Consider the following 27,383-nt stretch of genomic DNA (forward strand, 5'->3'; position numbering starts at 1 on the left):
TCCTAGTCTCCAGGGCAGCAGAAAACAAGCTTGCTTCCTCCTCCCTATGACTTCCTCTCACATATTTATACATGGCCCTCATCATGTCTCCTCTCAGCCTTCTCTTCTTCAGGCTAAACATGCCTAGCTCTTTAAGCTGCTCCTCATAGGGCTTGTTCTCCAGACCCTTGATCATTTTAGTCACCCTCCAGCTTGTCAATATCTCTCTTCAATTGTGGTGCCCAGAATTTCAATTCCAGATGGAATAGGAGAGTCAAAGCTGCTCACACTGGCTGGGAGTTCCTATGAAGTTGCTCCAAACACCAACTTTTTGAAGTTCTAACAGGATTTTTCACTGTAAATGTAATGCTGTGGTCAAAAACGCTATGGGAGTAGGTGAATCATGACTATTTCCCTTCCCATCTAGTGCTGAGAATGGTGAAAAGGCAGCAAAGGAGGAGGAAGAGGAGAAGAAGAAAGAGGAGGAGAAAGAAGATGAGCCCAAAGAAGAAACACCCACAGAACCAGTGAAGGAGAAGAAGAAGGTGACACAGCGGGAGAAGAAGGAGTCCGAGGCAGCAGGCTCAGAATTTTGGAACGAGCTGGAAATCCAGAGGATAAAATTTCTGGTAGGGTCTATTGAACTTTGGAAAATGTGGGAATCCAGAGTAGGCATTACTTGGCTATTCCTCTCTTCCCTCAAATCGCCCTGGGAAGAGTGGATTCCCTATCCAGATACATTACCATGCCCTCTCAACCCAGTGTTTGGCTTCATGTAAGCTGCCCCGAGTCCCCTTGGGGAGATGGTGGCGGCCGTCCCCTGCCGCGCGTTGCTGTGGCCCACATGGGGGTTCTGTGTGAGAGGTTTGGCCCAATTCTATTGTTTGTGGGGTTCAGAATGCTCTGAGATTGTAGGTGAACTATAATCCCAGCAATTACAACTGCAAAATGTCAAGATTCTATTTTCCCCCAAACTCCTCCAGTGTTCACATTTGGGCATATTGAGTATTCGTGTGGAGTTTGGTCCAGATCCATCATTGTTTGAGTCCACAGTGCTCTCTGGATGTAGGTGAACTACAACTCCAAAACCAAAGGACACTGCCCACCAAACCCTTCCAGTATTTTCTGTTGGCCATGGGAGTTCTGTGTGCCAAGTTTGGTTCAATTCCATCGTTGGTGGGGTTCAAAATGTTCCTTGATTGTAGATGAACTATAAATCCCTGCAACTACAACTCCCAAATGACAAAATCATTTTTTTTGAGTGAAGGACATACATTGGGTTGTTAGGTGTCTTGTGTCCAAATGTGGTGTCAATTCGTCCAGTGGTTTTTGAGTTCTGTTAATCCCACAAACGAACATTACATTTTTATTTATATAGATTATTATTAGTTCTGTGGGTATCAGCAACCCCACCAAACTGCAATTTCCAGAATACATGGGAAGAAGCTATGATGTTCCTACTGTTAGAAAGCCAGGATACTGAATGAGCACAGGTACACCCATTAGACCTAGTCGATTGCCTATTGCATTTTCCCCTTTCTGTAATATTCATTGCAGAGTCAGCAACCATGGCACACTTTTATGTATTGTGAGACCTAGTTTTCCTTGGGAAGAGTCAAAACGCAGGTTTTCTTTCCCTAAAGTTTTTGGTCTTGAGTGTGTCGAAGGATGGTCCATCTTACCGTGATTCACCCTTCTTTTCAGAACTATCTGTCTAGGAATTTCTACAACCTCCGCTTCCTTGCCCTCTTCTTGGCCTTCGCGATCAATTTCATCTTGCTTTTCTACAAGGTAATAAACTTGAAAATGTGTTGTGGGGGAAAAAGAGCAGGGTTGTGGGTGGAACGGAAAAGTTAAAAGGGGGGTAAATATTCAGTAAAGTCTGGCTACTTCCAAAGTGAAGGTCAGGCCATTAACCCCTCTGCTATAGTTTGGGGAAATGTGCCATGTTATAACAATGTCCTCTAAGGAGTGGAGGTATTTTTATCATTGGGTTGTTGTAGGTTTTTTCGGGCTATATGGCCATGTTCTAGAGGCATTCTAGTCATAGCTAATTTCTACATGGAACACTTTGAAAAACAAGCCCTGGAGACAGCAACAAAAAAGCCCATGATATGGTTCAGATATGTGGATGACACCTTCACCATTTGGAGCCATGGAGAAGAAGAACTCAACAGGTTCCTGGACCATCTGAACAGCATCCACCCAAACATCCAGTTCACCATGGAAAAAGAAAAGGAAGGAAGACTGCCTTTTCTAGACGTCCTAGTCATCCGTAAACCAGATCAACAATTGGGTCACACCGTCTACAGAAAACCCACACACAGAGATAGATATCTACACAAAAACTCCAACCATCACCCAAGTCAAAAAAGAAGCACCATTAAAGCCTTGGCAGACCGTGCAGAAAGAATCTGCGAAGCCCACCTCCTCCAAGATGAACTGAACCACCTCAACTGGGCTCTCCAGGCCAATGGAGACTCCACCTCAGACATCAGAAGAGCTGCAAGACAACCGAGAACCAACCATGAGAGTCAAGACGAAGATCCACCCAGAGGAAAAGTGTTCTTGCCATACAGCAAGGGAACCACTGACCGCAGAGGGAAGCTGATGAGGAAACACAACATACAAACAATCTACAAACCCACCAAGAAAATCCAACAAATGCTACGTTCAGCAAAGGACAAGAGGGATCCTCTCACCTCTGCAGGAGTCTACCGTGTACCATGCAGCTGTGGACAAGTCTACATAGGAAACACCAAACACAGCGTGGCCCAAACACGAACTAGGAAAATGGGTTTATATATCTGTGGAATGACCAGGGTGGGACAAAGAACTCTTGTCTATTGGAGCTAGGTGTGAATGTTTCAACTGACCACCTTGATTAGCATTTGTTGGCCTGGCAGTGCCTGGGGCAATCTTTTGTTGGGAGGTGATTAGATGTCCCAGATTGGGTGCTGCGTTTGGTGGCCCCTATGTAGACTTGTCCACAGCTGCATGGTATACGGTCTACATAGGGACCCCCAAACGCAGCATTGCCCAAACACGAATCAAGGAACACGAAAGGCACTGCAGACTACTTCAACCAGAGAAATCAGCCATAGCAGAGCACCTGATAAACCAACCTGGACTCAGCATATTATCTGAGGAAACAGAAATGCTGGACAACTCCAACAACCACCATGTCAGACTGCACAGAGAAGCCATTGAAATCCACAAGCATGTGGACAATTTCAACAGAAGGGAGGAAACCATGAAAATGAACAAAATCTGGCTACTAATACAAAAAAAACCTCTAAAATTACAACAACACAACAACAGAGAGGAAACAATCAGAGACATATAATCACCTCTCAACAAATGATTGCCCCAGGCACTGCCAGGCCATCAAATGCTAATCAAGGTGGTCAGTTCATAGAATCATAGAATCAAAGAGTTGGAAGAGACCTCATGGGCCATCCAGTTCAACCCCATTCTGCCAAGAAGCAGGAATATTACATTCAAAGCACCCCTGACAGATGGCCATCCAGCGTCTGTTTAAAAGCTTCTAAAGAAGGAGCCTCCACCACACTCCGGGGCAGAGAGTTCCACTGCTGAACGGCTCTCACAGTCAGGAAGTTCTTCCTCATGTGCAGATGGAATTTCCTCTCTTGTAGTTTGAAGCCATTGTTTCGCATCCTAGACTCCAGGGAAGCAGAAAACAAGCTTGCTCCCTCCTCCCTGTGGCTTCCTCTCACATATTTATACATGGCTATCATAGAATCATAGAATCAAAGAGTTGGAAGAGACCTCATGGGCCATCTAGTCCAACCCCCTGCCAAGAAGCAGGAATATTGCATTCAAATCACCCCTGACAGATGGCCACCCAGCCTCTGTTTATCATTCACACCTAGCTCTAACAGACAAGAGTCCTTTGTCCCACCCTAGTCATTCTACAGATATATAAACCCCTTTTCCTACTTCCAACAGACCTCACTACCTCTGAAGATGCTTGCCATAGATGCAGGCGAAACGTCAGGAGAGAATGCCTCCAGAACATGGCCATATAGCCCGAAAAAACCTACAACAACCCAATATTTTTTTATCCTTGGTGGCCACAAACATGATGCAAGGGGGGAGCACGTGCAGCCCATTGATTGCACTTTATAGCAAAGCGTTTTTGTAAACAAACATGCCAAACCAAAGAGGCTGGTTGGAATCTGTGAATGAAACCATTGCCAGGCGGGAAAGTGACACCTCTGGGAGGGCATTCATGACAATGATGGGAATCCGGTAGCCACAAGAGGGGGGGGAGTCAGGATTTTTCAACTCAGTGGATCAATCAGGCTTGAAAATAGTCTCCTTTCTGGCCTAACTTCCTCTCTTCTTGCTTGTATTGCTCAGGTATCCGAAACGCCTCCAGGCGAGGAGGAGTTTGAAGGCTCTGGCCTTGAAGGAGACCTGGATGGAGGCTCAGGCGGCGGCTCAGGCTTTGGCGGGGACGATGATGGTGGGGATGGCAATGGGAACGGCAACGGGGATGAAGACGATGAGGACAGCGTGGTCTACTACTTCCTGGAGGAGAGCACGGGCTACATGCAGCCGGCCTTGCAGTTCCTGTCCATCGTCCACACCCTCGTCGCCTTCCTCTGCATCATCGGCTACAACTGCCTCAAAGTGCCCCTGGTCATCTTCAAGCGGGAGAAGGAGCTGGCGCGCAAGCTGGAGTTTGATGGGCTCTACATCACGGAGCAGCCCGAAGACGACGATATCAAAGGCCAGTGGGACCGCCTGGTGCTCAACGCCCCGTGAGTCCCTTTGCGGGATGGGGAAGGGAAGGGGGGACGGGTCAAGACCCTGGGAGCTCAGGGACAGATGTGGAGACCTAGAGACAACCCTATATGATGTCGTGGGAAATGAGGCTTGGTGGGGTTATAAGGAGCATTCGAATGTTTAAATAACTAAGGCCACCAAATGAGGCAAAGTTGACAAACTGGAAGTCCTTTGGCCACGTCATGAGGAGACAGCAAAGCCTAGAGAAGACAATTATGCTGGGGAAAGTGGAAGGCAAAAGGAAGAGGGGCCGACCAAGGGCAAGATGGATGGATGGCATCCTTGAAGTGACTGGACTGACCTTGAAGGAGCTGGGGGTGGTGACGGCCGACAGGGAGCTCTGGCGTGGACTGGTCCATGAGGTCACGAAGAGTCGGAGACGACTGAACGAATGAACAACAACAACAACACTAAATGAGGCACAAACAGACACACACTTTCAAGGCAGGAGTGTTGCCCTCAGAATCCTTACTTTCAGAAATGGCAAAGAGGATCCAGGCCTTGAGAGGCTAACAGGGGCAGAAAGAAAGACTAAGAACTAGTAGTGGAAGACTGGTTCAAGATTGGGAAAGGCGTACGGCAGGGTTGTATCCTCTCACCCAACCTATTAGAAATAGTTTTCTAAGATCTACAGAGACACTTGCTGGAACACCTCAGCAAGCGAGAGTCCAAAAGTGGCAGGCTCAAACCCAGCACCTCAACCAATGGCTGATACCCAATGAAAGACTCCCCCCTGGACACACAGAGGACTGGGCGACTTGGAAGGCGCTGAACAGACTGCGCTCTGGCACCACAAGATGCAGAGCCAACCTCAAGAAATGGGGCTACAAAGTGGAATCCTCGACATGCGAGTGTGGAGAAGAGCAAACCACAGACCACCTCCTGCAACGCAACCTGAGCCCCGCCACATGCACAAGGGAGGACCTTCTTGCAGCAACAACAGAAGCACTCCAAGTGGCCAGATACTGGTCAAAGGACATTTAATCAACTACCAAACTCACAAATTTTGTATTTTGTCTGTTTGTTTGCTTTGTTCTGTTAGAAATGTAATATAATTGACTGGTTGCCCTGACACGACAAATAAATAAAATAACCCAACCTATTCAACTTGTATGCAGAACACATCATGCGATTTGCGGGGCTTGACAAATGCAGGGCTGAGGTTAAAATCGCTGCAAGAAACATGAACAACCTTAGATATGCAGATTTTATTTATTTCGTATCAAAAGCATTGCATAAATTAGTATAAAACTGATATACCAGATGATACCACTTTGATGGCCAAAAGCGAGGAGGAGCTGAGGAGCCATAATAATAATAATAATAATAATAATAATAATAATAATAATAATAATCTTTATTTATACCCCGCTCCATCTCCCCCAAGGGGACTCAGTGCAGCTTAGATGAGGCCAAGCCCATCAGTGCAGTACATACATTGTAATACAAAAACATAACAATACCAAAACATAAATATATCAAATGCAAAGAAATATAATAAATGACCAAAATAAACCAGAAGCGACTTGCAGTTTCTCAGGTCACTCCTGACATGACCAAAAAAAAAAAGCTACACCTGGAACTGAAAGCCAACCATCTCTGTCAATGGGTTGTTGTAGGTTTTTTGGGGCTATATGGCCATGGTCTAGAGGCATTCTCTCCTGACGTTTCACCTGCATCTATGGCAAGCATCCTCAGAGGTAGTGAGGTCTGTTGGAACTAGGAAAGTGGGTTTATATATCTGTGGAATGACCAGGGTGGGACAAAGGACTCTTGTCTGCTGGAGCTAGGTGTGAATGTTTCAACTGACCACCTTGATTAGCATATAATGGCCTGGCAGTGCCTGGGGCAATCTTTTGTTGAGAGGTGATTAGATGTCCTTGTTTGTTTCCTCTCTGTTGTTGTGCTGTTGTAATTTTAGAGTTTTTTAATACTGGTAGCCAGATTTTGTTCATTTTCATGGTCTCTTCCTTTCTGTTGAAATTGTCCACATACTTGTGTATTTCAAAGGCTTCTCTGTGTAGTCTCCTAATGCTAATCAAGGTGGTCAGTTGAAACATTCACACTTAGCTCCAGCAGACAAGAGTCCTTTGTCTCACCCTGGTCATTCCACAGATATATAAACCCACTTTCCCAGTTCCAACAGACCTCACTACCTCTGAGGATGCTTGCCATAGATGCAGGCGAAACGTCAGGACAGAATGCCTCTAGACCATGGCCATACAGCCCGAAAAAACCTACAACAACACAGTGATTCCGGCCATGAAAGCCTTCGACAATACACCTTTGTCGATATTGATTACATATGTGATCATGGTTAGGGGCTGTTGATAGGTTTATCCAAAGTTATCCAAATGGCTATCCACCTGTGTGTGTTTTGAGAAGGTAATTCCATAGCATGTGAATGTCTTGTATGAAACTCAGCTGTGGATATCTGCAGAGGGATGAGGAAGGGAAACTACCTGGATTCATAGAAGGGAAAGATGCTCTTCTTGAGGCGGAACAAGCTCTTGGCAGGATGGCATACCTAGATGGTAGTGGAAGGTGGTAATATACCTTCTTTGATGTTTTTTTCCATTTCTTTCCTTTGCCAGGTCATTCCCGAGCAATTATTGGGATAAATTCATCAAGAGAAAGGTGAGATCATAGAGACCACAAGGGCCATCTAGTCCAACCCTTCTGCCTTCATCCGCATCTTTAGTGAGGAATGTGTGGACAAGTGGGGTGGAGGGAATGGTTCATGTTTAGGTAGTTAATCTAATCAAGAGCCTCTCTTGGGGAGTCAAGGAGAGCTTTTTCCAAAATCCCAAGTGTTTTGTCTCTGCAGGTGCTTGATAAGTACGGAGACATCTACGGACGGGAGAGAATTGCAGAACTGCTGGGGATGGATTTGGCCAGTCTGGAAATCTCAGCACAGAACGAGAAAAAAACGGAGCCGGACAAGTCTTTTCTTACTTGGTGAGAAAGATGGGCAAAATTAGTGATACCCCTGGTGTGACGGCGCGAGTGGCGCCACCTATGTCTAGAACTGTTAGTTGCAAGATTTAAACTGTTATATCATGCTTAATCCTGCCTTTTTACCCTGCTTATGTATAGTTGGATTGATTGGTTATTTATAGCTGTCAATCAATGTGGTTTGCATCAGTTGAATTGCTTTCTCAGCTCAATTGTTTGGCCCCACCTCTTCCTGGGGGAGGGGAGTGCTTCCCTTTTTCATTCTGCCATCAGTTTCTATCAGATGGATGTGAGTAAGAGACTTGACTCTAAAAGACCCTGATTAAATTACCTCTCAGCACCAATTCTGAGGTTTTTACCCTTGAGACTTATACTTCATGTTCAGACCAACCTGAACGACGTTGGAAGTCTCAAGCGCCTTCAAACCGGTTCTTTTGGCACCAGAGGAAGATCCTGAGTCTTCAAACATAGGCCATTTGAACTGGGGTTGTGGATTGCTCCGGCATTCACAGCCATTGAGGAAACTTGGAAAAGCTTCTCAGCTTCAAACTCCTTGGACCCAGGACTAACTGAGACTGTAACATATATTTTCCTTCACCCCTCTGAAGCTTCCAGCTCACTTCTTTAAAGAAATAACTCTTTGTGAACAATACATCTTATTTTGAGTTATTTTCAGTGTTTTGGGTCTTTGAGAGTTCTAGTTTCCTATAGGAGGGCAAGAAGCAATCCCCGGGGAAAGATGCCACGTCCATGCCTCTTTCACTAAGAGCTATAGCCCCCAGGTGCGACGGCACACCTGGGGAAAGTGGGTGGGCAGAGGTTGTTTGAGCACAGCAAAAATCTTGGTCCCATTCTTAGTTAAGCAGAAAAAGTGTCATAGCTTTAAGTTACACATGTACCTAACTATAGGTTCTTTACATGCACATGTTGGTTTGCGCCCAAAAGCCCAATCAGCAGAGAGCCACTTCCAGGCCAGATTAAATGATCACCAATCAGTTTCACAGCTCAGTAGGGACTTGAACCATGATCTCTGTCCCAAATCATATCCAACGCCCCTTGCCTCTGTGCTGCATTTTTGGTCAATCTATTTATATAATAAAAGTGAATGTTTGTATGTATGTATGTATGTGGAGGGCAGACGTAGGGAGGTCTATGTGGCAGCTTTCGGATTGGCTGCCACTTTCACAGCCCACTGTGACCATCAAGGGTGACGGACCTGGACCAAACTTGACACATAACCCCCATGACTCCCTTTACCTCCTGGTAAGGTTTGGGGAGGATGGACAATGGATTATGGGATTTGTCGTACTTTCAAACCCTTTGGTTCCCACAGACCACTGTGGCCTCCAACTAAGACCGATAAAGACCAAACGTAGCACACAGAGCCCCCATGACCCACTCTACATCCTATTGGAGTTTGGAGGAGGGTGGACCACGGATGATGAGACTTGCAGTACCTTCACTCACATCTTGAGAGCACTGCGACCCTCATCCAATGTCCAATAAAGACCAAACTTGGCACACAGAGCCCCCATAACCCACTCTACATCTTGGTACCATTTGGGGGAGGACGGACAATGGATGATAGGACTTGGAGTACCTTTACTCACTTCTTGAGAGCACTGTGACCGTTATCCAATGACCAATAAAGACCAAACTGGGCACACAGAGCCGCCATGACCCACTCTACATCCTAGTACTGTTTGGGGGAGCATGGACAATGGTTGATGGGACTTGGAGTACCTTTACTCACTTTTTGAGAGCACTGTGACCATTATCCAATGACCAATAAAGACCAAACTTGGCACACAGAGCCCCCATGACCCACTCTACATCCTGGTACCATTTGGGGGAGGACGGACAATGGAAGATAGGACTTGGAGTACCTTTACTCACTTTTTGAGAGCACTGTGACTGTTATCCAATGACCAATAAAGACCAAACTTGGCACACAGAGCCCCCATGACCCCTCTACATCCTGGTACCATTTGGGGGAGGATGGACAATGGATGATGGGACTTGGAGTACCTTTACTCACTTCTTGAGAGCACTGTGACTGTTATCCAATGACCAATAAAGACCAAACTTGGCACACAGAGCCTCTATGACCCACTCTACATCCTATTATGGTTTGGAGGAGGATTGACCACAGTTGACACTGGATCTAGACTAAACTTGGAGCACAGACAAACAATGCCTTTCTCTAATAACCTGGGCAGCGCCGGGTCCCCAAGCTAGTACATAATAAAACATACATATGTATATGTGCTTGTATACATGGGCTTTCCGCCTCACCCATCTCCTTTCTTTCCCTCAGGATCACCTCCATTGACCTCAAATACAAGATCTGGAAGTTTGGAGTGATCTTCACAGACAACGTGAGTGGAAAGATGCAGCTGAAGGCCAGATAGCTGCTTAAATGTAGGACGTCAAGCACTGGGATTACCTTTACTTATACGAGTTGGTGCCTCATTTTAGCAAATTGGCATGTAGAGGAAGCCAGTCCCCTCAGTGGCCTCCTGTTATGACTTACTGTCCCAAGTGATACTCACTCATCCTCTTTTCCTTGGGACTTGGCAGTTGAGGGTCCAGATAACATCATCCAGATTTGTCTGGCTGCTGATTTCTGAAGGATGACAATTCCTCTCAGTGTCACCTGCTCTGTTGACATATGATGACCTTCTGAGGAACCTTCTGACTTGTGTCACTGAAGAATCCTCCACACACAAATACGCCATTGATGAACTCACTTGGCTGTCCACCTGGCCTCCGTTGCAACATCCTCTCCCTTTCTCGTTGCAGTCCTTCCTGTATCTCTTCTGGTATATGGTGATGTCTGCCCTCGGCCACTACAACAACTTCTTCTTTGCTTGCCACCTCCTGGACATCGCCATGGGGGTCAAGACACTGCGGACCATCCTCTCCTCTGTCACTCACAATGGCAAACAGGTAGGATGCGATTGGGGAGCACCCTTAACCCTTTGCTGTTTAATGCCAAAAGGTGAACTTGGGTCATCTTTGAGAAGCACTCTGGAACAGTGTTCAGGAAAGTTGTTTTTTTGGATTTTAGTTGGCCCTCTGTATCCACAAATTCTGCATCCATGGTTTGAAAATTGAAAAAGCAAACCATAGGAACTTTAGAAAACCATGCTGGGTTGAAGCAAATGTATTCTAGTAGTTTGGTGTAATAATAATAATAATAATAATAATAATAATAATAATAAACCTTTATTTATACCCCGCTACCATCTCCCGAAGGACTCGGTGCGGCTTACAAGAGGCCGAGCCCAAACACATCAGTAAAACACAATGACAACAATACAATAATTAAAAAACTCATAAACAAAGCAAAAAACATAAACAATAACACCGTGGTGCATTAAGACCTGTGGCAGGGCCAAATGTAGTGCTTAAAATCTTTAAAAGTGCTGGGCATGATCAGGTGAAATAGGATAAATATTTTAGGGATAGGTGGGGCATGCAAGCAATTCTAGATCTCTAGTAAAGTGCATTTGGGACATATTGCTTGGAGTTTCCTTATTCTGGGAAGGCACACTGGAACAACCACATTTTCAAGCTCCTTCTAAAGACTGCCAGCCTTTGGGGCATGCCTGATGTCCTTGGGGAGTGAGTTCCAGAGTCGAGGGGCCACCACTGAGAAGGCCCTGTCCCTCGTCCCCACCAATCGCGCTTGCGATGCAGGTGGGATCGCGAGCAGGGCCTCTCCAGATGATCGAAGAGATCATGTGGGTTCGTATACAGAGATGCAGTCACGCAGGTAGGTGTAGTGGTTTGAACACTGGCATAAGATACTAGGAAGCTAGGGTTCAAATTCCTGCTTAGCCAAAGGAAACTTTGAGTGACTTTAGGCAAGTCGTATTCTTTCTGCCGCAAGAGGGTTCAGAATGCACTTTGATTGTAGATTGTGGTAACTATAAATCCCAGCAACTAGAACTCCCAAATGACAAAATCAATCCCCCTCCCAACCCCACCAGTATTCAAATTTGGGCAGATCAGGTACTTGTGCCAAATTTGGCCCAGTGAATGAAAATTCATCCCGCAGAAGGAGAACAAAGGCAAACCCCCCTCTCAACAAATGGTGCCAAGAAATTCCACTAAACTCCTTTTGTGCATATATCATTTTTCCTTAGCTGATGATGACGGTGGGGCTGCTGGCGGTGGTTGTGTACCTCTATACTGTAGTCGCCTTCAACTTTTTCCGCAAGTTCTACAACAAGAGCGAGGATGAAGACGAGCCTGACATGAAATGTGACGACATGATGACGGTGAGACGGAGGGAGAGAGATGTTGTGACAGGCTGGAGCATGGAACAATTTCGGAGAAAGCTCAATGTGGTCTTCTTTTGCACATCCAAAATTTACTGTATCCCACTGTTGCTGATAAAGTTTTTTGACACAAGGACTGCAGCCAAAGTGTGATATCATAAAAACAATGACCATCCCTCCATAAACTCTGAAAGAACATCTGTCTATTCTCAGTGATCTTCTCCCCAGATTCAAGGTTATTTATTGACAGGGTAACCAGTCAATTATATTACATTTCTAACAGAACAAAGCAAACAAACAGACAAAATACAAAATTTGTGAGTTTGGTAGTTGATTAAATGTCCTTTGACCAGTATCTGGCCACTTGGAGTGCCTCTGGTGTTCCCGCAAGAAGGTCCTCCCTTGTGCATGTGGCAGGGCTTAGGTTGCATTGCAGCAGGTGGTCTGTGGTTTGCTCTTCTCCACACTCGCATGTCGTGGATTCCACTTTGTGGCCCCATTTCTTGAGGTTGGCTCTGCATCTCGTGGTGCCAGAGCTCAGTCTGTTCAGTGCCTTCCAAGTCGCCCAGTCTTCTGTGTGCCCAGGGGGGAGTCTCTCATCTGGTATCACCCACGGCTTGAGGTGCTGGGTTTGAGCCTGCCACTTTTGGACTCTCACTTGCTGAGGTGTTCCAGCGCGTGTCTCTGTAGATCTAAGAAAACTATTTCTAGATTTAAGTCGTTGACGTGCTGGCTGATACCCAAACAGGGGATGAGCTGGAGATGTCTCTGCCTTGGTCCTTTCACTATTGGCTGCTGCTTTCCTGCAGATGCCAGATGGTGCAATACTGGCTAAGCAGTGTAATTTCTCCAGTGGTGTAGGTCGCAGACACCCTGTGATAATGCAACGTGTCTATTAAGAGCCGCATCTACTGTTTTAGTGTGGTGAGATGTGTTCCACACTGGGCATGCATACTCAGCAGCAGAGTAGCACAGCGCAAGGGCAGATGTCTTCACTGTGTCTGGCTGTGATCCCCAGGTTGTGCCAGTCAGCTTTCGTATGATGTTGTTTCTAGCGCCCACTTTTTGCTTGATGTTCAGGCAGTGCTTCTTGTAGGTCAGAGCACGGTCCAGAGTGACTCCCAGGTATTTGGGTGTGCTGCAATGCTCCAGTGGGATTCCTTCCCAGGTAATCCTCAGAGCTCGGGATGCTTGTCCGTTCTTAAGGTGAAAGGCACATGTCTGTGTTTTAGATGGATTAGGGATCAGCTGGTTTTCCCTGTAATAGGCAGTAAGAGCACCTAGAGCTTCGGAGAGCTTCTGTTCTCAAAGCTCCCTGCTTGAGTGGTGATGGCACGATCATCAGCATAGATGAAACTCTCTGTCCCTTCTGGCAGTGGCTGGTCATTTGTGTAGATGTTGAGCATGGAAGGAGCAAGCATGCTCCCCTGAGGCAGGCCATTCTTCTGTTTCCGCCATCTGCTTCGCTGAACCTGGAACTCAACAAAAAAGCTCCTGTTTTGTAGCAGGTTTCCTATGAGGCGGGTGAGGTGGTCGTCCTTTGTGATATTAGACATTTTTCTCAGGAGGAGGCGGTGGTTCACAGTATCATAGGCTGCTGACAGGAGATGTCCTGTCCTGTCAGATTCAAGGTGAAGGAGCGAGATAAAAATAGCTTGGAAGAATAACTTTTTCAACTTATATCTCCCAGCCTCTGATCCTCATAAATATATTTTATGTCTAAAGACAGGGTTTCCAGCTACCCATTGTGACTAGGGGTGTTTAATAGAGCAGTTCTCCCTCTCCTTGGGCTTTTCAGGTTTTATGAGTAGATGGCACTTAATAACACCAATGATTAAGGGTAGGGGAAAACATTAAGTTATTTTGGAAGATTTGTTGTAGGGATTGATCCCTGATTTTGTCTTGTATTCCCCCTGAATCTTTCCCCCTCTCTCTCCACAATACAGTGCTACCTGTTTCACATGTATGTTGGGGTCCGGGCTGGTGGGGGCATCGGTGATGAGATTGAGGACCCAGCAGGTGATGAATACGAGCTGTACCGCGTCATCTTTGATATCACCTTCTTCTTCTTTGTCATTGTTATCCTGCTGGCCATTATACAAGGTGAGTCATGTGATCTCCTCACTTGGACAGGTACCTCTTATAGGACACTCAGGGAGGTGTTTCAGTGGGAGGTGGAGGTGGGCATCACTACTGAGGGCATTTTCTCCTTTCTCTCTGTGACCTTCTCCCCTCTCCCCAGGTTTAATCATTGATGCCTTTGGGGAGCTGAGAGACCAGCAGGAGCAGGTGAAGGAAGACATGGAGGTAAGCTGGCTCAGATCCTTGCCACCTCCTTCTCTAGTCCAAGAACTCTCCAACTCTATGTTGCCAACTGTAATTGATAAATTAATCAAAACATTGGGTGGCTGATCAATGCTGCAGAGGTCTGTCTGGCACTGGTTTGAGGGCTGGGAGGGGAACCAAGATGGAGGCTCTCAGGAGGAACTAGAAATCAAGCTCTGAGTTGGTGTTACCATTTTTTCTCATGGCCATTTTGACCTGACAGACCAAATGTTTCATCTGTGGAATCGGGAGTGACTATTTTGACACGACGCCGCACGGCTTTGAGACCCACACATTGGAGGAGCACAACCTGGCGAATTATATGTAAGCAACTTTCTGGGAATTGGGTGACCCACTGCTTGTTGTCATGTTCTAAAGGACCCATAGATTTCTCCCACTGTAATCTGCATCTCAGAGGGATGGGAAGGGATTCATAAAGGCTTATAAAGGTCATGCCATGGTTTTCAAGTCATACAGACCACTTGAAAACCATGGCATGATCTATATAAACCTGTGTGAATCCCTCTGAGATGCAGATTACAGTGGGAGAACTCTATGAGTCATGCTGCCAAGATGCTTATTGTCATGCTGCCATGATGCTGAGTGCCCTGTCTGCCTTCCAATAACAGTGTTGTCCCTGAGGTTGATATAAAAGCCATCTATTGTGGGAATTCTCATCAGCAGATTTTCAGGGCCGGCCCTAGGACATTTTTAAGTGTAAGCACCCCTCAAGGATTTTGCACTATACGCAAATGCGTAACTTGCCTATTGCTTCAGTCGCCCCTCAATTTAATGCAGTTCATCCTCGCTGCTTGGGACTGGGCTCTTCTGGGAGTTGTAAATACTACATAACTGTTTTCCACCACATTTGGAATTGTAGAACTGCCATCCGATTTGGAGCAGGGAATATGCGCTGCTGGGATCAAAACCAACAGATATTTGTATCTCTGAAGGCTTTCGCTTTAGGGCATTGGTCTGAAGCCAGGGAGGAAAACAGCCACACTGATCATTTCATGCAGTTTCAAAGCGGTTTCGCTGTGTGTGTGGATGGTTACATAGGAAAACCAGTGTGAAGCTGGGATGGGGTTTACACAAACAGCAGAGCACTGATGCTCACGAAGGACTTGCTTTGGTGGACATTTTGTTGCCTGGCTTTGAAGTGTATATAACGCTCAGTGTGGTTTGAGGCCCCTTCTACCACACTGCCATCTTTGAACCGGATTATATGGCAGTGTAGTCTCACATAATCCAGTTCAAATGAGATAATGCGGGTTATCTGATTTAATAATCTGGATCATGTGGCAGTATAGAAGGGACCTGGGAGACCTGGAACCTCAGTGACACTACCATATAAAATCTGGATTTATCTGCTTTGAACTGGATTAGATTTCCCCTCGATATTATTTACTATTTATTATTTACGATATTTATATATCGCTTTTCTCAGCCCTCTGGCGACTCAGGATGTGAAGTTGCCAAGGGACATGCCAAAAAACAAACAAGTACATGTTAAGCACATGCTACCCAGAAGATGCCCATATCATCCACCCAGAGCGGGATGAAGGCAGCAATGATAAGGAGCACAGGATAGCCACTATGAAAATGCAGTTAACCCTCTCTGTTCAATATTCTGTTTTGCTTAGGCTTAGCATGAACTGGTAGCCTCTCCACTGACCTTTTTGTGACAGCTCTCCTATAACATTTGAGTGGGATCAGAGAGACCCTTCCTTTTTTAATACAGCCCACTTCCTGCCTCAAGCGAGGAAGAGAGGCTCCCATTATCAAAGCCTCTGGTCCTACATCATCGTCTGCCTCTTTCCCCTTTACAGGTTCTTCCTCATGTATCTCATCAACAAAGACGAAACGGAGCACACTGGCCAGGTAAGAAGCCACCCTGGAGATGGGGCAGTGGGAAGAGTAGCCTGGGAGTCACACAGAGATCTTCCTGGTTTAAGAGCCTGAAATAAGACTGCAGGGGAGAAAGAAATAGAGAGAGAAGGAAGGATGAAGGCAAAAAGCGAATGAAGGAAAGAGGTAGAGAATGAAAGGAAAAGAAGGAAGGAAAGGAAAGGAAAGGAAGGAAGGAGAGAAGAAATGGAAAGGAAAGGAAAAGAAGGAAGGAGGGAGCGAAGGAAGGAGAGAAAGAGGGAGGGAAGATTGGCCACAGCAAAGCGTGGCGGGTACAAGAGAGAAGGAAGGATGAAAGCAAAAAGTGAAGGAAGGAAGGAAAGAGGTAGAGAAGGAAGGAAGGAAAGAAGGAAAGGAAAAGAAGGAAGGAGGGAGTGAAGGGAGGAGAGAAAGAGGGAGGGAAGATTGGCCACAGCAAAGCGTGGCGGGTACAAGAGAGAAGGAAGGATGAAAGCAAAAAGTGAAGGAAGGAAGGAAAGAGGTAGAGAAGGAAGGAAGGAAAGAAGGAAAGGAAAAGAAGGAAGGAGGGAGTGAAGGGAGGAGAGAAAGAGGGAGGGAAGATTGGCCACAGCAAAGTGTGGCGGGTACAAGAGAGAAGGAAGGATGAAAGCAAAAAGTGAAGGAAGGAAGGAAAGAGGTAGAGAAGGAAGGAGGGAAAGAAGGAAAGGAAAAGAAGGAGGGAGTGAAGGAAGGAGAGAAAGAGGGAGGGAAGATTGGCCACAGCAAAGCGTGGCGGGTACAAGAGAGAAGGAAGGATGAAAGCAAAAAGTGAAGGAAGGAAGGAAAGAGGTAGAGAAGGAAGGAAGGAAAGAAGGAAAGGAAAAGAAGGAAGGAGGGAGTGAAGGGAGGAGAGAAAGAGGGAGGGAAGATTGGCCACAGCAAAGCATGGCGGGTACAAGAGAGAAGGAAGGATGAAAGCAAAAAGTGAAGGAAGGAAGGAAAGAGGTAGAGAAGGAAGGAAGGAAAGAAGGAAAGGAAAAGAAGGAAGGAGGGAGTGAAGGGAGAAGAGAAAGAGGGAGGGAAGATTGGCCACAGCAAAGCGTGGCGGGTACAAGAGAGAAGGAAGGATGAAAGCAAAAAGTGAAGGAAGGAAGGAAAGAGGTAGAGAAGGAAGGAAGGAAAGAAGGAAAGGAAAAGAAGGAAGGAGGGAGCGAAGGAAGGAGAGAAAGAGGGAGGGAAGATTGGCCACAGCAAAGCGTGGCAGTTACAAGAGAGAAGGAGGGATGAAAGCAAAAAGTGAAGGAAGGAAGGAAGGAAAGAGGTAGAGAAGGAAGGAAGGAAAGAAGGAAAGGAAAAGAAGGAAGGAGGGAGCAAAGGAAGGAGAGAAAGAGAGGGAAGATTGGCCACAGCAAAGCATGGCGGGTACAAGAGAGAAGGAAGGATGAAAACAAAAAGTGAAGGAAGGAAGGAAGGAAGGAAAGGAAAAGAAGGAAGGAGGGAGTGAAGGAAGGAGAGAAAGAAGGAGGGAAGATTGGCCACAGCAAAGCATGGCGGGTACAAGAGAGAAGGAAGGATGAAAACAAAAAGTGAAGGAAGGAAGGAAAGAGGTAGAGAAGGAAGGAGGGAAAGAAGGAAAGGAAAAGAAGGAAGGAGGGAGTGAAGGAAGGAGAGAAAGAGGGAGGGAAGATTGGCCACAGCAAAGCGTGGCGGGTACAGCTAGCGGTAGAATAAAGAGGCAACTCTGGTGGGATGGAGCCACCCATTCTCCTTTTGGTGCTTAGATTCAGCCCATAGTCTGTCCTCTTCTCACCCACCTTCTGTCTCTCCAACCCCCACAGGAGTCTTATGTCTGGAAGATGTACCAAGAGCGCTGCTGGGACTTCTTCCCTGCCGGCGACTGTTTCCGCAAGCAATACGAGGATCAGCTCGGCTAGGTGCTTCCTGTGGTGGTGTCTGAAGGAGGGAAGTGCCTGCCCAGCCTCCACCTTCCTGGCCCTCTTTCTTTGGCCCTGGGCAGATGGGGGCACAGCCAATGCAGGGTGGCAAACCGGATCTGGCTTTTTCTCTTTCGGAAAGCAGTGGGAGAAGCTGCCTTGTCCACCTGCCCCCCTGTCGTTGCCGCCGTCTCTTGTGTGTCCTGCTGCTTCTTCTCCCCCCCCCCCCCCAAAAAAACACCCATGCAACCCAACCCTGGACGAAAGAGGTGGAATACCCACCCTTAGGAAAAATGACTTGATGGTTGATGGCTGGACGGCGGCAATTAAGTGTAACGCTTGGCCAGTAACTCTTCCCGCCCCTTCCCTGTCCCGTGGGGGTGTCCATGCAATACTTCCCTTCCTGGGACAAAGGACCCCCCCAGTTTCAAGTGCCTTTCATAGACTCTTAGCCCTAGGACAAGAGGGCCCTTTGTGGGTGGGAGCTAGATGCTATTTTGGGTTAAGGAGGAAGAGGAGAGTTATTTTGCTGCTATCTCACATTGGCTTGTAAGGAGGGCAGGCAGAGGGAGAAAGGTGCTGGCCTTCTAGAGCCAGTCCCAAAAGGGGGGGGGGGGTACTAATGCGCCCCCCCCCCCAATCAATCCCCTTTGCAGTATGGGCCTACTCCGCTCCAAGCTGTGTCTCATTTTGTGGGGCTTGGGGTTTTGTGTGATGGTGATGGTGGGACTTCTCTGTGCTACAATTTTTCTGTGGAGCTGGGGAGGCACCGGTGAAGCCCATCCCATCCAACCTCATGTGTGTTTGTGTGTGCATAAGGAGCCAGAACGGAGCGAGCATTATGCTCCGTTCTACTCCTGTCCTGTCCGCCACCGTGTCCTACTTCCATACAAAATCATAAGTGGGGCCTGCTATGGGGACAGCTGGATCCAAACACCTCTGTGCTTCCCCGCATCCTCTCTGAGCACAGCTTGGTTACCTGCCAATAAAACCATAGACTGCTGCAGCCATTGTGTTGGTGTCCTCTTTTACCTTATACCTAGGGATGCGCACGTTTCTCATTCCAATCTGTACATGCAGGGGCAACACAGAATCATAGAGTTGGAAGAGACCTCATGGGCCATCCAGTCCAACCCCCAGCCAAGAAGCAGGAAAATTGCATTCGATCCACCCCCAACAGATGGCCATCCAGCCTCTGTTTAAAAGCTTCCAAAGAGGGAGCCTCTACCACACTCCAGGGCAGAGAGTTCCACTGCTGAACAGCTCTCACAGTCAGGAAGTTCTTCCTCATGTTCAGATGGAATCTCCTTTCTTGTAGTTTGAAGCCATTGTTCCATTGCGTCCTAGTCTCCAGGGCTGCACAAAACAAGCTTGCTCCCTCCTCCCTATGACTTCCTCTCATGTATTTATACATGGCCATTATGTCTCCTCTCACCCTTCTCTTCTTCAGGCTAAATATGCCCAGCTCTTTAAGCCGCTCCTCATAGGGCTTGTTGAGCCCCCGGTGACGCAGTGGGTTAAACCCCTGTGCCGGCAGGAATGAAGGTTCAAATCCGGGGAGAGGCGGATGAGCTCCCTCTATCAGCTCCAGCTCCTCATGCGGGGACATGAGAGAAGCCTCCCACAAGGATGATAAAAACATCAAATCATCCAGGCGTCCCCTGGGCAACGTCCTTGCAGACGGCCAATTCTCTCACACCAGAAGCGATTTGCTCCTGACACGACCAACCAAAATAGGGCTTGTTCTCCAGACCCTTGATCATTTTAGTTGCTCTTCTCTGGACACATTCCAACTTGTCAATATCTCTCTTCAATTGTGGTGCCCAGAATTGGACACAATATTCCAGGTGTGGTCTAAACAAGGCAGAATAGAGCATGGGGAGCATGACTTCCCTGGATCTAGACACTAGACGCCAACATCCCATTGACTTTTTTTGCCGCCGCATCACATTATTGACTCATGTTTAACTTGTTGTCCACGAGGACTCCAAGATCTTTTTCAAAGCTTTCCTCTCTGGGGCACCGTGCACAATTGCTCAGTCCGTATACTCTCAATCCAAATGCCTCTTGGTTGTATTGAACAGCTTTGCTTTCATTAAGCCCAAGCCAGCACCAGGATAATAAACCAGGCACTGATAAGAGAGCTTAGCCACACCAAGAGGTGCTTCAGACACACATGTAAAAAGAGCAAAGAACTAACTGAAAAGGAGGGCAGGGAGAAATGAGCACATTCTTTACTAAGGTGAAGCTTGCATGTAAAGGGAAACCAGGAAACCAACACCTCTCTGGACTTGTGCCGAACCAATTGAAATGCAGAGTGGGTGTTCCAACCCAGTCCTTCTCTTACTGTTTTTGTGGCACCACCGAGGGATGTGACAGGTGCGTTGCTCTTAGTCCTCCCATGCCTCCTGCAAGGCTGTCCGTGTTGAAGATACAGAGGCAGCCCAAGGGACTCAAAAAAGAGGGCTACAATTGCCAGAGTCTGTATGTACAAATGCCTTGTAGGTAAACGTTGGGCGAGGGTCATTCTGGCACATAGAGGTTGCTGGTGGAGTTGGGTTCATCCACAGGCCGCGTCTCTAATACAACAGTGCTGGCGGAAGGAAGGAAGAGAACAATGAACAGCACAAATCTCAACTTACATTTCCTGTCACTTACAATAGTAGTAGTAGTAGTAATCATCTTATTTATTATTATTTATTATTTATTTAAAACGTTTCTATTCTGCCCTTCTCACCCCGAAGGGGACTCAGGGTGGAGCACAGCATATACACGGCAAACATTCAATGCCAGGACACAGATTCACATACAATACATAAACATTAAAAAACATTTATCAAAATATTAAAATACACCATTTAAAACCGTCCTAGCCATCCGCATCAAATCCAATTGGCCCTGTCATCTTTCCCACTGCCACTTCATTGCCCTGTCCCAAAAGCTTGGTCCCACAGCCGAGTTTTTACCATCCTTCTAAAGGACAGGAGGGAGGGGGCCGACCTGATCTCACCAGAAACGGAGTTCCATAGCCGGGGAGCAATCACCGAGAAGGCCCTGTCTCTCGTCCCCACCAATCGTGCCTGTGACAATGGCAGGACGGAAAGCAGGGCCTCCCCAGAGGATCTTAATCTCCATGATAGTTCATAGGGGGAGATGCATTCGGACAGGTAATTTGGGCCGGAGCCATTTAGGGCTTTATAGGCCAAAGCCAGTACTTTGAATTGTGCCCGGTAGCAAACTGGCAGCCAGTGGAGCTGGTGTAACATGAGAGTTGAGTGCTCCCTGTATGCCGCCCCAGTTATTAACCTGGCTGCCTCTCATTGGACTATTTGAAGCTTCCAAGCAGTCTTCAAAGGCAACCCCACGTAGAGTGCATTGCAGTAGTCTATTCTAGATGTAACGAGAGTGAGGACCACCGTGGCCAAATCTGACTTCCCAAGGTACGGGCAAACTGGCGCACAAGTTTTAATTGTGTGAATGGTCCCCTGGCCACCGCTGCAACCTGGGATTCCAGGCTTAGTGATGAATCCAGGAGAACTCCCAAGCTGCGAATCTGTGCCTTCAAGGGGAGTGTGATCCCATCCAGCACAGGTTGCGACCCTATACCCTGCTCGGCCTTGCGACTGACCAGGAGGACCTCTGTCTTGTCTGGATTCAACTTCAATTTGCTTGCCCTCATCCAGACCGTCACAGCAGCCAGGCATCGGTTCAGGACTTGGACAGCCTTTATTTATACCCCGCCACCATCTCCCCAATGGGCTAACATGAGGCCAAGCCCAAAAATACAATGATATCAGTTTGAGAGGGCACACTGGCCATGACCAATTTTTTAGAGGTGGTGTCAGAACATAACAACAACAATAACAACAACAACAACACTTTGTTTATATTCCATTCTATCTCCCCTGGGGGATTCAGGATGGATAAAGCGAGGTGCAAAGCAAAGGCCAAAAAACCCCCCAAAAATGTCTTGAAAACAAGAGAACTGAAAAGAACTTGGAAATCACTGTTCATACCTGGAGGCTCCCAGTAGACGGAAGGTCCATCGCTGATCCCGCAGATCCTGTGCCACCTAAGGAAAGGATGAGTTGCAACAAAGGGCCGGCCAGCCCTCTCCTCCTACAGATAGGCACCCAAATCTGTCAACCATATTTGTATTGGGCGCTATAAAATGGGAATCGCCTCTAAAGGTATCAGTTTGCATCGAAATTTAGGAGCTAAACAGGATGTCTGATTGGTACTTGGATGGCAGCTCACCTCCATGTGTTGTAGGCTACATTTCGAAGGAATCTGCAAAATCCCTTCTGAGTCTCCCAATACCAATCCTGTCTTTGACATGACAACCCAAGGGAAAGGAAGAAGGTCCCCCTTTACCTGTCGTGATCCAATAAGCCACGTCTGCACTCCATGCCGCCAAAATGCATACACAGTGTTGTGCACTACCGCTGCAAAGAAAAGAGGAAATTCAGAACATGGGGTGGTGTTATTTCCCCTTTCCCCCATATATAATGAAGAGCAGTCAGAAGGCCCTTGCCAGACATAGAATCATAGAATCAAAGAGTTGGAGGACACCTCATGGGCCATCCAGTCCAACCCCCTGCCAAGAAGCAGGAATATTGCATTCAAATCACCCCTGACAGATGGCCATCCAGCCTCTGTTTAAAAGCTTCCAAAGAAGGAGCCTCCACCACGCTCCGGGGCAGAGAGTTCCACTGCTGAACGGCTCTCACAGTCAGGAAGTTCTTCCTCATGTTCAGATGGAATCTCCTCTCTTGCAGTTTGAAGCCATTGTTCCGCGTCCTAGTCTCCAAGGAAGCAGAAAACAAGCTTGCTCCCTCCTCCCTGTGGCTTCCTCTCACATATTTATACATGGCTATCATATCTCCTCTCAGCCTTCTCTTTTTCAGGCTAAACATGCCCAGCTCCTTAAGCCGCTCCTCGTAGGGCTTGTTCTCCAGACCCTTGATCATTTTAGTCGCCCTTCTCTGGACACATTCCAGCTTGTCAATATCTCTCTTGAATTGTGGTGCCCAGAACTGGACACAATATTCCAGGTAATGTGGTCTAACCAAAGCAGAATAGAGGGGTAGCATTACTTCCCTAGATCTAGACACTATGCTCCTCTTGATGCAGGCCAAAATCCCATTGGCTTTTTTTGCCGCCACATCACATTGTTGGCTCACGTTTAACTTGTTGTCCATGAGGACTCCAAGATCTTTTTCACACGTACTGCTCTCGAGCCAGGCGATGCAAATCCTTCAAAAAAATAGACATGTGTTCTTTGGCGAAAGGGGGACTTAATCCTTCAGCCCAGACAAAATCCAACATGGCCATCCCACATCCAAATCTTACACAGACAAGCTTCCAATATACGAGGGTTGAATGAAAAGTAATGCCTCCACCTTCATAACTCCTCGACAGATGGCAGTACTGTTATGTGGCAGGTACTGGCTTGTTCAGTAGACTCTCCTCTACAGTTCCATTTTGGCGGGAAGCCTTAGCATTTAATGGTTGTGTTGTTAAAGTATGAAGTATGGAACCCTGTGCAGACGGTCAGTCAATGCAGCTTAAGCAACGTGCAGTCATTGAATTCTTGACAGCAGAAGGTGTCACCCCAAAGAGAATGCAAGCTGTTTATGATGACTGTGTTGGTGTGAGTAATGTGTGTCATTGGGTGAGTATGTTTAAAGATGTTGAGGTGGGAACATTTGACTTGTGTGACAAAGAAAGAGTTGGACATCCTGTGACAGCAACCACCGAGTTTCACAAGCAAAAGGTTGACAGACTGATTCAGGACGATCGTCGTATCACTCAAGAGAGAAATTTCAAGCATAATTGACATTTCACAAGAATGTGTGGGTCACATTATTGCTTTGCTTGGCTATTGGAAGATCTGCGCATGATGGGTACCCAGGATGAGAGAACTGTGAGACACTGGTTGCGGAAACAGAGTGTCGACTTCTCTGACGGTTTTGTTCATCGTTGGCAGAAATGTATCCAATTGTCTGGTGATTATGTGGAAAAGCGAATAGTGGTAGTTAAAGAGCATATTCTGAGGATTATTTCTGCGTTTGATTTATTAAAATATTCCTATCCAAATCCAAATAACGAAGGTTGAGGCATTACTTTTCATTCAACCCTCATACACACAAAACATGCATGCTGTGCACAAAGTAATCAGCCTTTGAAATACAAGAATGAATTTAGCGGAGCTTTCCAATTTCAGCAGAGATGTATTGTCGAAGACTTTCATGGCCAGAATCACTGAGCTGTTGTAAGTTTTCTGGGCTGCATGGCCATGTACCAGAAGCATTCTCTCCTGACGTTTTGCCTGCATCTATGGCAAGCATCCTCAGAGGTTGTGAGGTCTGTTGGAAACTAGGAAAATGTTTCCTAGTTTCCAACAGACATCACAGCCTCTGAGGATGCTTGCCATAGATGCAGGCAAAACGTCAGGAGAGAATGTTTCTAGAACATGGCCATATAGCCCGAAAAACCTACAACAACCCAGTGATTCCAACCGTGAAAGCCTTCGACAATACAATGACAGGATCAACCGGGACTGCTGCTGCTAAATCAGGACAACTGGAGGGCACAATAGCTTGCAATAATACGGGGAGGGAGGCCTGGGCTGCAGCAAACAGAGGTTATGAGATGTGAATGCTGAGAAGAACAAGCCAAAGGAACTCACCAAGTGACTCCACTTCCACATCACAGGTCAGTTGCGGAGGGCACTGAAGCAGCAGCCCTTGGAGGGTGACAAACTGGATGCTTTCTAGGAAACAAAAACCAATTGTTTGGGCACCAACAAAAAGTTGCACTCCTGCTCAACCTTGACACACCCTCAACCAATTCATTCACACTTACTGTGCATCAGAACCAGCACTCTCTTGCTGTCCAGCTGGGTCACCTGAACAGGGTCAGAGCATGCAGGTTCTGTGGAGAAATGCATCATTATTTTTAGAACAGGAAGATCATAGAATCAAAGAGTTGGAAGAGACCTCCTGGGCCATCCAGTCCAACCCCATTCTGCCAAGAAGCAGGAATATTGCATTCAAAGCACCCCTGACAGATGGCCATCCAGCCTCTGTTTAAAAGCTTCCAAAGAAGGAGCCTCCACCACACTCCGGGGCAGAGAGTTCCACTGCTGAACGGCTCTCACAGTCAGGAAGTTCTTCCTCATGTTCAGATGGAATCTCCTCTCTTGTAGTTTGAAGCCATTGTTCCGCGTCCTAGTCTCCAAGGAAGCAGAAAACAAGCTTGCTCCCTCCTCCCTGTGGCTTCCTCTCACATATTTATCCATGGCTATCATATCTCCTCTCAGCCTTCTCTTCTTCAGGCTAAACATGCCCAGCTCCTTAAGCCTCTCCTCATAGGGCTTGTTCTCCAGACCCTTGATCATTTTAGTCGCCCTCCTCTGGACACATTCCAGCTTGTCAATATCTCTCTTGAATTGTGGTGCCCAGAATTGGACACAATATTCCAGGTGTGGTCTAACCAGAGCAGAATAGAGCATGGGGAGCATGACTTCCCTAGATCTAGACACTAAACTCCTATTAATGCAGGCCAAAATCCCATTGGCTTTTTTTTGCCGCCACATCACATTGTTGGCTCATGTTTAACTTGTTGTCCACAAGGACTCCAAGATCTTTTTCACACGCCAGGCATTGTCCCCCATTCTATATCTTTGCATTTTGTTTTTCCTGCCAAAGTGGAGTATCTTGCATTTGTCACTGTTAAACTTCATTTTGTTAGTTTTGGCCCATCTCTCTAATCTGTCAAGATCGTTTTGAATCCTGCTCCTGTCCTGTGGAGTATTGGCTCTCCCTCCCAATTTGTTGCTAAACTACCTTTCCTCTTTTTCAAGGTTTGGGTGCCTATTTTCAGACCCCCTAACTTCATGAATGTTGTGCCAGAGTGCTAGCGGCACAGCTTATACACACCATCTCTCAGCACCTCCTTCACCGATGCTGGACTCCTTTGCTTGGTGTGGGCTTTGAGGGGCCAGCTCAGAGGATGGATTACATCTACATCATTATAGTTACATCTCCCATGCAGGATCCCAGCTGAGAATTTTGACTGGTTGAGGTTTCTTATCCCCATTGAAATGCAGCATGTGGAGCAGGGCATACTTGTTATTTGTACATCCAAGGATGTGCTTGGAAAGATACTTTTATAAATGGCAGGAGCTGGACCACCTTTGGTCTTGCCAATGCAGCATCACTTTCTGTCATCCAGCTTTTCCTCTTTGAGGATAACTCTGCGTAACCTCTGTCCACAAACCCATCGAGACACTCTTGAGTGGCCTTACCGCTGCTGTCGTCAATGAACCAGGAGGTAAGTGAATTGAGGTTGATGATCTGGAACTGGACCGCCTGCCCTGGGGGTCCCTTGCTCACTCCAATGCAAACCAAAGGATACTCCTGGTCAGGGGCCACAAGCATCTCGAAGACGGGCAGTGGGGAGGGGAGTGGGAAGTCAAAATACTGGCAAAGGGAAGGCAGGGGAGAGAGAGAGAGAGAGAGAGAGAGACAAAATTACATCCCGTATAGACTACTGCAACGCTCTCTACGTGGGGTTGCCTCTGAAGACTGCCCGGAAGCTGCAATTAGTCCAATGCGCGGCAGACAGATTACTAACAGGAGTGGGGTACAGGGAGCATACTACTCTGTTGCGCCAGCTCCACTGGCTGCCAATTAGCTTCCGAGCACAATTCAAAGTGCTGGTGTTGACCTATAAATCCCTAAACGACTCCGGCCCAGTTTACCTGTCCGAACGGATTCTCCCCTATGAACCATCAAGGTTGTTAAGATCTTCTGGAGGGGCCCTGCTCTCGGTCCCACCACCCTCGCAATCGCGTCTGGTGGGGACGAAGGACAGGGCCTTCTCGGTGGTGGCCCCTCGGCTCTGGAACTCTCTCCCATTGGAGATTAGAACTGCCCCTTCCCTCCTGACCTTTAGAAAGTTGGTGAAAACCTGGCTCTGGAATCTGGCATTTGATGAGTGAGTCAATAACTCTTGACCACACGGACGGATGGGGATGAATTGTGATTTTTATTCTGGCCTTATGTAATTATAGGATTGTATTTTAATGTGTTTTATTAATGTATTATTGGATGTGATGTTTTAACTTGTGTATGAATTCCTCTGTTGTAAACTGGCCTGAGTCCCTCGTTGGAGGTGAGAAGACTGGTATATAAAAGTTCTAAACAAATAAATAATAAATAAAATTCAATAATTCAGC

General features: G+C 46.9%; 2 protein-coding genes across 16 annotated transcripts in view; one reads left to right on the top strand and one right to left on the bottom strand.

Moving 5' to 3' along the window:
• The window catches only part of LOC132780560 (ryanodine receptor 1), a 259,347-nt gene extending 240,202 nt beyond the window's left edge, over positions 1-19,145 (top strand). For all 15 annotated transcript variants that reach the window (XM_067461902.1, XM_067461908.1, XM_067461905.1 and 12 more), the window contains 13 exons: positions 407-608; positions 1,684-1,770; positions 4,363-4,766; positions 7,386-7,428; positions 7,619-7,749; positions 10,064-10,124; positions 10,549-10,695; positions 11,898-12,032; positions 13,979-14,135; positions 14,275-14,339; positions 14,581-14,681; positions 16,187-16,238; positions 18,044-19,145. In XM_067461902.1, coding sequence (XP_067318003.1) covers positions 407-608; positions 1,684-1,770; positions 4,363-4,766; positions 7,386-7,428; positions 7,619-7,749; positions 10,064-10,124; positions 10,549-10,695; positions 11,898-12,032; positions 13,979-14,135; positions 14,275-14,339; positions 14,581-14,681; positions 16,187-16,238; positions 18,044-18,139 — 1,681 coding nt within the window. In that variant the 3' untranslated portion in view covers positions 18,140-19,145. The remainder of the gene's footprint in view (positions 1-406; positions 609-1,683; positions 1,771-4,362; positions 4,767-7,385; positions 7,429-7,618; positions 7,750-10,063; positions 10,125-10,548; positions 10,696-11,897; positions 12,033-13,978; positions 14,136-14,274; positions 14,340-14,580; positions 14,682-16,186; positions 16,239-18,043) is intronic.
• A 1,206-nt stretch (positions 19,146-20,351) lies between these two features.
• Positions 20,352-27,383, bottom strand: part of LOC132780558 (mitogen-activated protein kinase kinase kinase kinase 1) — a 68,743-nt gene continuing 61,711 nt past the window's right edge. The window contains exons 27-32 of the mRNA XM_067462476.1: positions 26,451-26,625; positions 25,007-25,075; positions 24,831-24,914; positions 22,514-22,584; positions 22,156-22,211; positions 20,352-20,732 (exon numbers count right to left, since the gene is read on the bottom strand). Coding sequence (XP_067318577.1) covers positions 20,663-20,732; positions 22,156-22,211; positions 22,514-22,584; positions 24,831-24,914; positions 25,007-25,075; positions 26,451-26,625 — 525 coding nt within the window. The 3' untranslated portion in view covers positions 20,352-20,662. The remainder of the gene's footprint in view (positions 20,733-22,155; positions 22,212-22,513; positions 22,585-24,830; positions 24,915-25,006; positions 25,076-26,450; positions 26,626-27,383) is intronic.

Source organism: Anolis sagrei, chromosome Y (genome assembly GCF_037176765.1).
Source record: "Anolis sagrei isolate rAnoSag1 chromosome Y, rAnoSag1.mat, whole genome shotgun sequence".
Lineage (NCBI taxonomy): Eukaryota > Metazoa > Chordata > Lepidosauria > Squamata > Dactyloidae > Anolis > Anolis sagrei.